At 43.0% G+C, this 14,278-nt stretch overlaps 1 protein-coding gene across 1 annotated transcript in view; it reads left to right on the top strand.

The window, feature by feature from the left end:
- Positions 1-14,278, top strand: part of LOC144751964 (nicotinamide N-methyltransferase-like) — a 51,925-nt gene that overhangs the window by 25,161 nt on the left and 12,486 nt on the right. Inside the window, exon 2 of the mRNA XM_078639926.1 lies at positions 10,130-10,322. Within this exon, the coding sequence (XP_078496052.1) occupies positions 10,130-10,322 (193 nt within the window). The remainder of the gene's footprint in view (positions 1-10,129; positions 10,323-14,278) is intronic.

Here is a 14,278-nt window from a genome sequence, read left to right as displayed (position 1 = left end):
AATGCAATAATAATAAATAATAAAGCACAAAAAAATAGCACAAAGTTAGCACAGAAAGTTCAATTTAATAAAAACTTTTTTTATAAGAATGTCACGAAATGATGCATTGACATACTAATTAAACGACAATAAAAAGATTTCTTTCAATGAATATACAACAGATGTGCATAATTTGTTTGTATAATTGAATAATACAGTCAGGAGATGGTTTCCGTCTACGCGTTTCGACACATTGAATGTGTCTTCCTCAGGACACTACCATCTTGTTACTAAAAATAGATAAACAGTGTTTTAAAAATATGCCTCTGTGCTAGGCAGTGCAAAAGAAAACAATTAATACATTTAATATACACAATGATTAATAATTTTTATATAGGCAATAAAGCCAGTGATATGATAAAAAACAATGATATACCGCAGTTCATTCTATTTTCTTTATCATGAAGAAAATGTTAACAGGATATGCTCTAATTAGAACAAACATTTATTATTCCATCATGTGAGAACATAATAGGGAAGAAAAAAGATCATAAAGACCAGAGGAGAGGATGAAAATAATACCAGGGTACTCATTAATGAGAGAAAGAGAAAAAAAGAAGAGAGAGGAAATAATGTGTCTCCAGTCGATGGTTTAAGTGTACATCTATGCTGATGGCCGGGGATTCGTTTTTGCCTATTTTTTCATACTTCAATGAATTGCTTTAAAGGGATTAAAGGGCAGGAAGGATGTAGATATGGTGAAGATACCATACTTGATGAATATTTTATTTAGCTGGATAGAGTATGGGATAACAATGCTTACCATGTATTCTATCTTCAGTAATGTAGATAATATTGATTACAACGAATGCAGTCAGAATGTAAACATGGGGCTTCTTTGTCTGTTTTTTGCCCACCAAGAGGAAAATCAGAAAGCAAGATCAGCTATTACTGTTAGTGTTAAACCATGGCTATATTAAACAAGCTGACAAAGTTAACCATAACAGGGCTGAGCCGGGCTTCATTGATTCACGTTTATTCAGCGGCATTAACTGATGGAAGAGGTTATTATGTTCAGATATGGAAACATAAATGCTAAAGCTTACTAACACAAGGTGATTTAATGTGAGCGGCCTTAAGGTTCCGTTCGTAATAGTATTAGTGGACTTCCTATTATGCAGGGTATGATATGTACAGTGCAGATAGGTTACTATTTTAAAGCAGGTACCTGAAATACAGCTGGTCCGTGATGGTATAGCTCCTAATGCTGAAAGGTTGCATCAGCGTTTCCCGTAGTGGTTCAAATAATCGTAAAAACATCTTCATCTACTGAGAAATCAGAAGTGTACATGGTTCAGTAAGTTCCATTTATGTTGTGTGGGTGATAACAGGCTTACTCCAGGGAGGCTGGCATAACTGCTAAAAAGAAAATGCAAGAAAAAATCCCCCTGGCTGCAGTGAGGATAAATATGTCCTCAGTGGCGCGGATACATAGAAAGGAAACCTCTTTGACGTAAAAGGTTTGTTGCAGAGAGGCTGGCATAACTAATAAAAAGAGACGCAAGGAAAATTCCCCTAGCTACGGTAAGGATAAATATGTCCTGTGAATGGTACCGTACTGTGATAACGCAGAACAGTATGTGAATGAGATGTGCATGTGCTAGGCATATGTGTGTCTGAGAAAAGGAGGAGAAACTCTGTAAGACTTCTGCCTGTGACTAGGACTGAGGCCAAGACTCCCTGGCTGTATGAGAACATATCACCCATGCTATCTAAGACTGCCTGATCCAGAGCCTGGAGCACCAGTATCTGCCCTCTGAAGAAGAGGAGGCAGTGAGGTCCACTAAAGAGTCCTAGTGAGTGGAGCCTATCAGTGAGGTGTTAGGAGATGGCTACTGCACTGATAAGGTCTGTGCCAGTGTGCAGGAAAAAGGAAAGTAGGTGACCCTCATATGCAAGAAAAGGGCAGTCATGAAGGGAGCGATGACTGATACTCCCCCAAACGGGTCATTGCCCAATGCTGTGTTAAGTCAGCAGCCCCATATGCTAGGTGAGGCAGATGAGAACAACTTGCTGTTCCGAGTAGGCCGTAGCCCATGTGCAATGGAAATCTGCAGACTCTGTATGCTGGGTGGTTGCCATGAACCCCGCTGTGCTGATCCAGTCAGAACACTGTGCAATGGTGAACCCTGTTGTCAGAGGCCTCCAACAGGAGCGAACAAGAAGTGTGAACTAGGCAAGACGATCATTGGGGGTGAGAGCCCCGAGCAAGCTTATACAATGACTGAGGACCAGCACCAGGACCTTTGCACCCCCACCAACTGTGAGAAGAGCTGAAGAACTTACAAAGCTTGGCAGAGCTGCAAGGACCCCCCCGCAACTGTGACTGCATAACAGCATGTGAGGAACTCGAGGGCCGCTGAGTGCAAAGAATTTACCAGAAATAGATGCTGCAGCTTCAGTGCCTACTGAGGGGTGATCTCAGAGACTGCTGTCACTTCGATCCTGCTGGTGAGGTAAGACTGATTTTGGGCTAGTTGGCCCTGGGAAAAACTGTTTACAAGATAGCACTTCAGCACTGGAATACTTTTGATTTTACTACATAGTTTCTAATACAGAGGCAGAGTCAGAGTGGGACTCCTGAGACTACTTATGGGGCTTAAGCTGAGTGTCATCTATAGTGAATAGGTAATGACCATGAGCACTAACTTGAGAGATGTGGCACTCACTTAACAGCCCATGAAGCATTACAGCCCTGACTTCGGGGGCTGAGTGTATTGTTTGTGAATGTCATATTCTACTTTGTGTCAATAGCTCTGATAAGTTTGGAAAAGTCGATCTTAATAATACATTCACTTGTAAGAACATAGTCCATCTCTAATATCAAATTCTCCCTCTTTGAACTCACCGTCAACCTTGACTCAAACGTGCGAACAGGAAACACAGGTCTATTGAACAGATAGGCGCAGTCATGCCACGATTCTCCAGGACTATTGGCCCAAATAAAGCACACATGGCCAGAGGGGTTAGTCTATTCCCTAAAACACCATAAAGTTAGATGCTACATGAAGTTATGAACACATAGCCATTCAGGACACAGCACACACAGTACACGCAGTGATCACATGCCCCTCATGCTGGACATCTTAACACATTATCCACTGGCCCACATTGTCTCCATGCAAGATCGAGGCCCACTTGCAATTGTTATCAGGGGCCTTATTTATGACTCCAAAGAAAAGGCCTGGATTCCTTACTAAAAAAGGATCAACGGAAGTACTTTATGATACCCAATAAATGTATTAAACCTTGCTCAGATTGATTGTACTTTGAGACTGTCCTCAGACTCGCTTCTATAACGGTCCTCCTGGACGAAATTCCTGTTCTGACAAACACCTCTTGTCTTTTGTTTTTACAAGGAAAACAAATAATCTGCTTGATGACACTCAATAATGTGAATGGTTTCCTCATGTAAAAACAGCATCAGGAGCAAAACTATTGATGCTGTTTTTACATGGGGAAACCATTCACATTATTGACTGCCATCGAATAGATATAGTTTCGAAATCCGGAAGGAAGTGCCTATATGCTGACAAATTTTGTCAATGACTATGAACATGCAGTCCTTGGTTTAGATCTAATAACATTGTAGATCATACTATGGATCACTATAATTTCAGAATTTGAAGTTGGTACTTTGCAGTTTATGACTCCTTGGAATTGGATACACATATCAGTCAACCTAGTTACCCTTATATGATATGGGAACAACCGTTGCCCTGAAGAAGTCCGCTTCAAGGACGAAACGCATCGGCTGTGCCACTTTCAACAAGTGATGCTTATGACCTTGTTTTTACAAATCTTTTTGATACTGGAATAAAGAAAACTTTAGAAGAAGACTGCAGTTTGGGAATGAATTGTATATTTGGTTACCCTGCATATTGAAAAGTGGTGCACTTGTGCTTTTGTTTGAAATTGTTTAGTTCTGTTAGGAATAGCTTTGTGACAGTGGGTGTGATTAAGTGTGCACACATATCCTCATGAAGATAGATGAGGTCAGAATAAAGGAGGTATAGCAATTCAGGTGCTGTCGATTGAAGGGATCCACTGTCGGGCGCAAAGTTTTCACATCCTCCTGTACCTAAGGATTACAGAGTGAATTACGAGTTGGAAATACCAAAGAGGACCTCACGACCGTCTTCGTGAAAAAACAAATCGCCGTCAAAATTCACCGCACATGGTAATGCTCCCAAGTCACTTCTGACTTGGGAGCGTTACCAGGCGCGGTGACTTTTGACGGACTTGGGAGAGTTCCCATGCGTTACCATGCATGGTGACTTTTGACGGCGATTTGTTTTTTTCTGCTTTACTGATGGCATGCAATGGCCCATGCAGGTGGCCATGTGGGTAACCATCAATTTGTGGAGCCAGTGTATGTGTGTGTGTGTGGGTGTGTGTGTGCGTGTGTGTTCATGAGGTTTCTTCACACTTAGACTCCATGAATGCTGCATTGCAGATTTCACAATTTCCAGTAAACAAGCGTGTTGTGGTAAGTGAGGTGGACAGTACAGTATGTGGGATGGCAGTCAACTTTCCCATATCATAAAACAACATGCAATCGTATGGGAAGAGCACCTCAGAAGGACAGCTGCTTCCGAGAGAGAAGAAATAAGTGGTGATAAGGAAGAATATTTTATCATGTGACGCAGCACTGTGACTGTCACTCTTAGTATGCCGTCATCACACACACAAATCCTAGCGTGGCATATGGAAAAGAGGGACATAGTCAGCTCAAAACTTCCAAGCAGCCTACCTGCTCCCAGTAGGTCAGTTGAAGGGGGAGCCGCACAAAGACAACAGACCCAATAATCAATTATTATTCAAGTTTATGTTCAGCATGGACTCATTGTTCTTCTAAACCCATGAGGGAAAGCTGGGCAAAATGTTAGCGCTTGACCTCCTCCCTTTTTGTTGAGGGGGACAGAGAGTGAATGTTCAAATTCCAATGTTCCGAGCTGGATCTATTTTTTTCACAGCTGCTATGTGAGTGTTACACCATCAAGTGATGCAATTGATTGGTGAAGCAATCTAGGGGAGTATTTTTCATTAGTCCATATCACGAAAGACGTGTAGAATAGTTGTCGAGTTATAAACTACATGTGCATCACTGCACACTGGGTCTCCTGCAAAGGGTTAAATAAAGGCTGGCAGAAGATATCATAATTACTGTTGCTTTTCAAGGTGCTGATTAGCAGGCAACACTTCCAATGTTTTCCATGGAGGAAGAATATACAGCTGCGAACATCTACGAAGACTTTACTATGAAAGAATACAAGTGATTTCAACCCAGATGTCGCAGCACTATACTTGTTGCTAATGATAATGGAAGCAATGTTGTTAAATTCAAGGTTGATCGAGGATACTTCAGACTCCAATGTTTATCATATTGCATCAACTTAATTTTGCATGAATTTCTCAAAACCAGAACAAGTGTTTAACAACATTCTGGTCAACTGTTGCAGGGTGTGCACTCTATTCAGCCTTTCAAATCAGAGAATCAGTTAAGAAAAAATAGGCATGCTAATGTAGTCATTTAAAGCACCATTCAGGAGATTGTATCCTGTTGGCCCTTCTCCTGCTTCATGCAGCAATACATTTGTCTATTAATGAAAATGTACTTCAAAGGGGGGTTATTGCCTATGCCATAATGATTACGGGTGGCAAATGGATGCTAATAGAGTGTTTGGTCCAAATGCCATTGCCTTTGGAGGAGAGTGCCCTCAGCCAACCAATCCCACTGTTGCATATGCTGCAGGAACATTGCAAAGGTGGAACAAACATCAGCCAATGTAATAAAGAAGCGGCTGCTTTGGTGAACACCTTATGTCTTTGTCTGAACACAAATCATGGGATGCAAAAAGAGATTGTGTCCTCAGAAGAGTACATCTGTGCCACAATGCTGGATCTATGATACAAACAAAGGGTACCCACTTTCATTTTCATCTCATCACTATGTTTGTATGCAATTGGATCTTCAGGAATGTAAGTACAAAAAACTGCATTCCAATATATACCTGCTACTAAACATACTACACTTATAGTATAACTTTCACTTCCAATCTCTGCCTGGATGTAAATCTAGGGAAAAGGCACAGGTAACTGAGAAATAGAATATATATATAGAGGACATGGTGGAAGGCTACAAGGATAATGAAACAGAAGTTTAGTTGGCTAAAAGAGTCATTGAGTATTTGCTATAGGGAAAAGGAACAGTCTCCAGAACTCAGCAGGGTGGATATAAAATATCCTGCATGTCCGGTAGTCAATGTATCCTCAGATTTGGTGTTCATTGAAGCTGGTGCAATTGTCATGGACACCACAAGTATCATGAGCCATCTTCCCCTCAATGTCCTTCGGAACTCTACTTTTAGGATTAAAAAAGCAACAATAACCCAACAGAAATGTATGCTGTAATAAAAGACAAAAAATGCATTCATTATTTGTTACTGCAATTCCCAGCACCAACCATTGATCAGTTATGTGCCATGAAGATGGGCTAGTAACTGCTTTGGGAATCATGTTGTTGACTCGTAAAATGTATTCTGCGACTGATGATTTAAAAATTAATCAGTCAGTGGTCCCTGTATGTATTTGAATCAGTTGTGGAATGTATTAAAAGCTGTGTGCAGAACCAGAATGCAGGTATACATATAAGAAATTCTGACGTTGGATGCAGTAGTTATTATGAAACTATCAGCATGCAGTCAACCAGTTCTTTTAAAATGGGGCTAACTACCCTCGAGGGTATCTGAGCACTGAGACCCCTTCTGCTTAGGAAGGGTTTGATTGGAACAGCCAGGTCTTAACTATTTTCCTGAATTTAAACAGAGAGGAAGAGGCGCAGAGGTGGAGGGGAGGTAGTACTAGGTCTTCATAGTGAAGTAATAGAAGGCGCATCCTCCACTGTTGCTTAGGTGGAAGCTGGGGGTGTGAGGGAGGGAGTGGTAGGAAGAGCTCAGGTGCCTGGAGGGTTGGTGGTAATTCAGGTGGTAGTTGACGTATGCCAGTCCTTGTTGTGTAGGGCTTTGTGGGTATGGCTCAGAGTCTTGAACTGACATCTCTTCTGAATGGGGAACCAGTGGAGCTTCTTGATGAGAGGGGTGAAGTGGGTTTGCTTTAGTAGACCAAGGTTGAGTCTGGCCACTGAGTTCTGTATGGTCTGCAGTCTATTCCAGAAATGTGTTGTGACTCCTACATATAGTGTGTTGCTCTAGCCCGGCATGCTGATCCCTAGGACTTGAGTGACAGTGTGTCTGGTGTTGCTAGGGAGCCATTTAAAGAACTTACAGAACATGCGGTTAGTGAGGAAGCAGGTGGAGGAGACTGTGGTATTCTTGATTTTTATGGTAAGCTTGCTTTGCAGCATGATGCGGACGTGCCAGGCATGATGTGTTGGAGTGGGTCAGGGTCCAAGTGTGGAAGGCCAGCAAGGGACATTCCATAAGGATTTGTTCCAGAAAATCAGCACTTCTGATTTGTTTGTGTTGAGTCTTAGACAGTTATCTTTCATCCAGTCGGTGATGATCATCATGCTCCTGAACATCCTTGAACATCGCAGTGCAGGGATCTTCTGAAACTGAGAGAATGAGCCGGGTGTCGTTGGCACAGGATATGATGTTTAGTCCATGGGTTCTGATGATATTGGCCATGGAGGTGATGTAGGTGTTGAACAGTGTAGGGCTGAGGGGCGAGCTTTGAGGGATGATGCAGACTATGTTTTGGATTCAGAGCTGAAATACAGTAGCCAGATACTCTGGGTTCTTCCATTGAGGAAGGAAGCAATCCAATTGAGGAGGATCAGCGCCTCCTTTTTGCCCCAGTCAAGGAGGGTTCTGATTTCTTTGTGGCCATGAGATGGGCAGTCTCGATGTTGTGGTTGGTTTGGAATCCAGACTGTTTTTCACCAGGTGTTTAATGAGTTTGCGGCTGATGGCCTTCTCGGGGAATTTGACAGGAAAGGGGAGCAGAAAGATGGTATGGTAGATCTTGAGTTTGCTGGGTTTGGCAGACAGTTTCTAGAGAAATGGTTTGACCCCAGCATTTTTCAATTAGTCTGGGATAGGGATTGTGGTGCTGGAAAGGTTGAAAATGTTTGTGAGATTGTTGTTGATTTTTATGCTTTTTGCTTCCAAGGTTGAAAACGAAGTGGGGACAGGGGTTCGAAGGGGCTTATGAGAGGATGGAATTCATTATGGCTGTGGTGTTTTGTGTGTTGAGCTGGTCCCAGGCAGTAAGCAGGTGGTTGGGGTTGATGTCTGTGGAAGTTGGGATTGGTAGCATTGGGATTCTTTTTCCCGTCCTAACTGTATTCCTATATTTCTTGTAAATGCACTACATCAATTCAAATCGGAGCTCAACTCCTCCTTCTTCAGAAGTATTTTCATTACATAATTGTCACAATCAACCCATGACTCACTAGAGGGTATACACTATCAGAAGAATACAGTGCATGCTGAACTCTATCCGCAGTGCATGGGTGAATGTCCTTATGGCCTGAACTATATTGATCATTCTCTGATCACCGACACCCAGAGGGATGTTCTGTGATCATATGTAGACATTAGCCAGAAGAGGAGGGAGTGAAACCGAGAAAATATATCAAACTTGGTCTTCCTCTTTGCTTCTTTTTCCGAGGTCATGATTGTGAATTGGGAGGCAGGGGTCACCTTAAAAAGTATCTTTCCGAAGAAGCAGTATTGTCCACAGGACAATATTATTGGTTCACAATCCCAGATGAGATATAAGTCTTTCCATTGACAAGAGGTTCCTGCTTGAATAATTTAGTGTAACATAAATCTGATTGCCACAAAGGTTGTTTTTCTTTATTTTGTGTCCCCCTAAAACTAGAACATTCCTAAGAAGATATCTTACACCTTTCCTTGTATTATACTGTGTAGGGTAACAGTGCAACTACTCAGAAGAGTTTATCAAGAGCTCCTAGTTTGGTACTAGGCCCAAGAGCATTTTCCTTAGTCTATGTCCCATCACCTACAAACCACACATTCCTATTAGGGCTATACCTAAATGGGTGTTATGACAAAGGAAAGACAAGCAAACTGGAACAGAAAACATGAGATCTGAAGAATAAAGCAGGCACTGGATGCCAAGGTCCCAGATTCCTAATAACAAAACTATGACCAACGGATTTTTTTTCTATTTTCTTCAATGCTTTAGTCAGATAATTATTTAAAACTCATAATATTCACAGCTTAAATTAACTACACTAACCTTAGCAACAAATACAGAATGTACTTTTAACCCAGTTCTCCAAACTGTGCAGATTAGTTTTAAAATGGCTGTTTCAATCAATAATTTAGAATTGGTGCATCGAATACCTGACCCATTCACCTCTTCAGATATAGTTGTCAACATTTAGAAAACTCTGACCCTGCAAATCCTTTGTTCCCTGAGAGTCTGTCAAGAATAAACTTTATCATTCATAGTTTCCTTACAAGCCGCCACATCTCATTTAAATAAAGATTTTGTGTTGCGGTCCTCTGTAAGAGATATTGAAGGTTTGCACATTGATGGAGCAATACAAATAACAAAATTCTGACAATGAGGTGAGTCACATTTTTGGACTCTAGAGTTATGCAAAATTCTGGCATTCTAAGAGGTAATAATTACAGAGGACAGTGGCCAAGACTATGATTGTTTATCTCCTAAACTGTACAAGTCTTATATTCTATTGTGTGTAACAATAACCTAGTATTATATTACACCTCATACCACACCTCTACTGCTTCTAAGTACCATAAGTAAGAGTTGTTGTTATTACTCATATTAAGAGTACTCAATTTACAAACCTCAAAAGGAAGGAATGATCAGGGATTAAACCTTGTAACCTACAGATCATCTGTGCTTGACTCAACAGCAGTCCTGAAGTCACTCACCATCCTTACAGATGTGTTCCCAAATTCTTTGAATAACCTTCTAGGAAGAGTTCCATTCAGAAGAAGGTCTGATGCTGCATAAAATAGCATGTAGGAAGAATGATTAGACCAGGTATATGTCTGTTTATTCCCCTTCAGTCATTTGAATCATGTTATAGATATCCAATGCTCTAACTTTTGAATATTTCTCTAAACAGGTGCTGTTGAAGGAAATACTCTGATTCAAATATTGTTGGCCCCCTTCATACATTATACTGTACCAATCTGCGACTATTTCACTGAGATCATTTTTGCCTCCCCGCACGATAAAACCATTGAGGAGGTAGAGAAATGGCTGAAGAACAAACCAGATGCCATGGACTTGAGTGACATACAGAAGCAGAAAAACTGGTATGTAATAAGTATTCTACTGTATAATATGATTGTCCTATTTGTTTTCTTTTTCAAGTCTTGATTTATATCCTTTCTAAAGAACTTGAGTGCTCACAGAGTGCGGCACACATGCCAGGGTAGAGTTTACGGATATGCGTACAGTTTTGTATTGCAAGTTGAAGCTAAATTTGAGTCAGATTGAAGTGCATTTACTCACCTTCAATTCCCCCAATAACACAAACCCTCCACCCCTGCTCTCAGGATATATGTTCTGCACATATCATACGTTCACCTCTATCAGGTAGGTGTGTTTCATGCAAGTTTGGAGTCACACTAGCAGTGTATAGACCATGTAGAGTACATATTATCTCAAGCGTCTGATTTTATTATATATGCACAAGTCCTGGATGTAGATCAAGGAGCTTATTATCAAAAGTCTGCAAGTGTGCAACACACATATGCACACACTTGTTGAACACTTAAGGAACTTGGGTATTATTGCAGAAGCTTGGACAGCTCCTCGTGTAATACAGCTTCTGCTTGGTCATATGTAGCACCGGGACAACCTCAAGTGGGTATTACTTTACATGCAGCCATTCAAATGAGGAAACACATTACCTCTGCACGCTTGCTATGTTAAAGGTACAGAAGTAAAGATGCTGTCAGGAGGCACACTGACTGTGTTCCACAAAGAGGTGGGAACTAGGCCCTGAGCCCACATAGGGAGCCCCATGAAAAGAAGAAAAGGGGGTCCTATGAAACCCCAAGATATGTATCTGCAGCGAGGGTTGCAGTAATTCGCTGCACCCACCTGTGGAAAGATGTATGCCCCCTTCCAAAAGCAGGCCACAATGCCACCAGCATAATGAAATGTAAAGGGGGTGGCTTCAAACTGCTGGTTCTCTTTCATTAATGTGCTGCCCGCTGGGCAGGCACTACATTGTGACTGCTCTCAGGGCAGTGCATCATTGAGCTAGTGAACACTGACCTGGTCTGTGCCCAACGCTGAACATGGCAGGGTACCTTATCTGTGACATGGGCCCAGGTGTTGATGGTAAGTGTGCATTCATATTCTGGGAAAGGAAGTTCAATTGTGCTTCAGATTAAACAAAAAGATTGATATTTGACATTTCAAAGCCTGCTTATGCAAAACATATGTGTGTCCTAGTCGATAATAATGCACCCAGAAAGTAACAATACCAAGGGGTGCAATATTGAGCAGATATTCTATTATGAGCAATTCCACATTCTGGAATTTTCAGTAAGGGATACTACACTTATGCCAGGTATTGTCACTAATTCTGAGCTATGCAAAGTAGAATGTGCAGTTTGTGCCACAAAATATAATACAAGTTTTTCTAGGAGAAAATAGTCCTGGAAAAAAGCCCTATGGTATTGGTGTAACTTCAATATGCAAAATTCCAATGCAGGTTCAAAACTGTGTTAGAGCCCGAATTAGGAGTTGCACCAAAATTGTAATGGGAGCCGTGGTTTTTAGTCTCTCTGAACAGGAGCTCACACTTTAAAAAACTTGTGGTGGTTAATGGTATGATGAAAGCCCCTTTCAATCCTCCTTGGATTTAAGTCTGATTTGATATCCGTGAATTTATATCTCCCTAGAGAAGAGACTTTTCCTAGGTGATGGTCCATTTAGTCATCATATTCAGCATTGGGGTAATTGGCTGTGTGTAATTCAGAAGAGCCTGCGCGCCTGTTACATTGTTGGCTTCTTTGGTGTATTCATACATTCTAATTCAGCATTTGTTATTGTATTGTCATGTGCCTGAGCTCAGCCTGGTAAGAAATAGTGCAATTTTACTTGTACACAGTTTTTTTCTAAAGTTGTATTTACTTTGTCCCATTGACTTTTGACACATTTGCCTTTGTGACTCGAGGGTTAGTTTCTTGGAAAAACAGACCTTGCTGACACAGAGGACTTTGTGGGAACTGTTGGAACCGGAGGTCTCTGGTTGGCACAGGTATGCATTTGTGACAAGCAGGGACCCTCACTTCCAGTCAGGGCAAGGGAACTACTCCTTCGAATAACCCCTGCTCACCCTCTAGGTAGTGTGGCGCGAGCAGACAAGGCTAATCATCAGGGCGATAGTTAGTTAAGCATTTATGATCACACACCTTGCTTGTGGAAGTCCGAGGCGTTTCAGGCGCGTCTACAGGTGAGGGCGGACCCGGGACGAGGCCGAAGGTTCTCCAGAGGATATCTCCGACTCGGTCCCTCTCGAGGAGCGAGGTGGGAGTGCCAGACTGTGGAGGGTTGCGGCGATCCAGGGTCGATGCAGCTCACGGTGTTGTATTATAACATCGATTGAGTTGAGCGTTAGCAAAAGACATCGAGTTTTGACCATTATCTTGAAATTTGGCGGCATCCATTTTGTATTCGCAGCAGCCATTTTGTCTGCTACACGCTGCCTCATGTCGACCATGTGTGTTGTCCTACCTTTCTGCTCATGGCCTTTGAATCTGCCCAGGAACAGTCTAATAATAGCATCTCTGTGTTTTGCCGCTGACCGTTAGGGTCAACATCTGCTAATGGTTAGCCCTAGATTGGAATGAGTTAGCTGAGATCCCACGTTTGTTAACTCCTCCCACTGCTCGATTTTGCTTCTCGATATTACCTTGTATGGACATAAAATGGACATAAAAAGTGCTTTTGTGCTTTGTACCACCTTCTCTTGAGCCCCTGTGTGGGTATAAATAAACCATGTGTCCGGTAGCCCTTTGTGCTACTTCTCATAGTGCCGAAGGGTATTGTCCGAACTTTAGCACCACTTCATGAAGTTTAATAAATTCTATGTTTTGCAATTCCAGTTTCCGTGCCAACTTTTTCCTTTGGGTCTGAGGACTTTGTGCGCAGAAGGGCGAACCCCTTGCACTAGCGGGCCAGGCTGAGGCGCCGTTCAGGCCTGCGGGACGTACTACTTCTTAGCACGCCAGGTCGTACTCGTGGATCTGTGAGGGGCGTCGCGTTCTCGGGCAGACGAGTGCAGCACCAGGCTTCCGGTACCACGGTACGGGGAGGCCTTTCTTGAGGTGCGACACGAGCCTTGGTATGCAGGAGGGCAAAGCGAGACAGTCCGGTACGTTACGACATATGCACCGTGCGAGGCTATGGAATGCTCTCCGTGCAGATTCCGGCTGGAGAAGATGAGAGGCACACAGCGCGCTCCGTTAGCGGCGAGATGACAGGAGAGTGGGCGGCCCGGCACTGAAGCAGAGAGCGACTCAGGGATGAGCGGGGCTCTCTACGGCGGGGCGACCAGGCTCTGAGCTGTCACGACCTGGGAGGGGGCAAAGGCACCCGAGTCACAACTCTGGCGAGGGAATAAGAACTAAGGCCCAACAGCAGATGGGCACTAGCAGAATATATCCCAATGGTCCTGGGGTTCCGTTCAGGGGGCAATCTCTCGATCAAGCCCTTGGAGATCGTTTAAGGCACAAGTCTACAAAGTCCTTTCTGGTCCTTTCCTCTCCGTTCTCAGCAAGGAACCACTGCAGGCCAGTCTTACAGGATACAGACTGGTTTCCGTCCTTCAGCTTCTCTTGGTCCTTCTAGTCAGGCAGAGGTTTGTTGTGGTCAAAACTGGATCTGATTTGTAAGGAGCGGAGCTCCTATATTTATACTGCGTTTCTTTTGTCTTTGCAGGCCAGAGGGCCTGAGCCTAGTTCAACCCGGTTTTGGAGTACTCTGTTGACAGGACGCTCCTGTCTTCTTTCAGGGCACAGGGCAGAGACATCAGACTCTCCGCAGGAGGTGGAGTCAGCATTGTGGTGGTGGAGCACAACCCTATTCAGAGTCAAGGACTGCTCCGCCCACCCATCCTGGAGTAAGCACCCTATTCACCACCTGGAGCCCCAGACTGTCCCCGGGAATCTCCCAGCCCTGTCACTCGCTCAGAGGCCACCAAGAGGTCCGGAAGAGGCTCGGTCACCTCCTCCATTCCGTCATCGGTTGCCAA

The sequence above is a fragment of the Lissotriton helveticus genome, chromosome 4_2 (assembly GCF_964261635.1).
Source record: "Lissotriton helveticus chromosome 4_2, aLisHel1.1, whole genome shotgun sequence".
In the NCBI taxonomy this organism is placed as follows: domain Eukaryota; kingdom Metazoa; phylum Chordata; class Amphibia; order Caudata; family Salamandridae; genus Lissotriton; species Lissotriton helveticus.
Note: the sequence above shows the minus strand (reverse complement) of the source record. Positions and strands in the feature narration are given on the sequence as shown.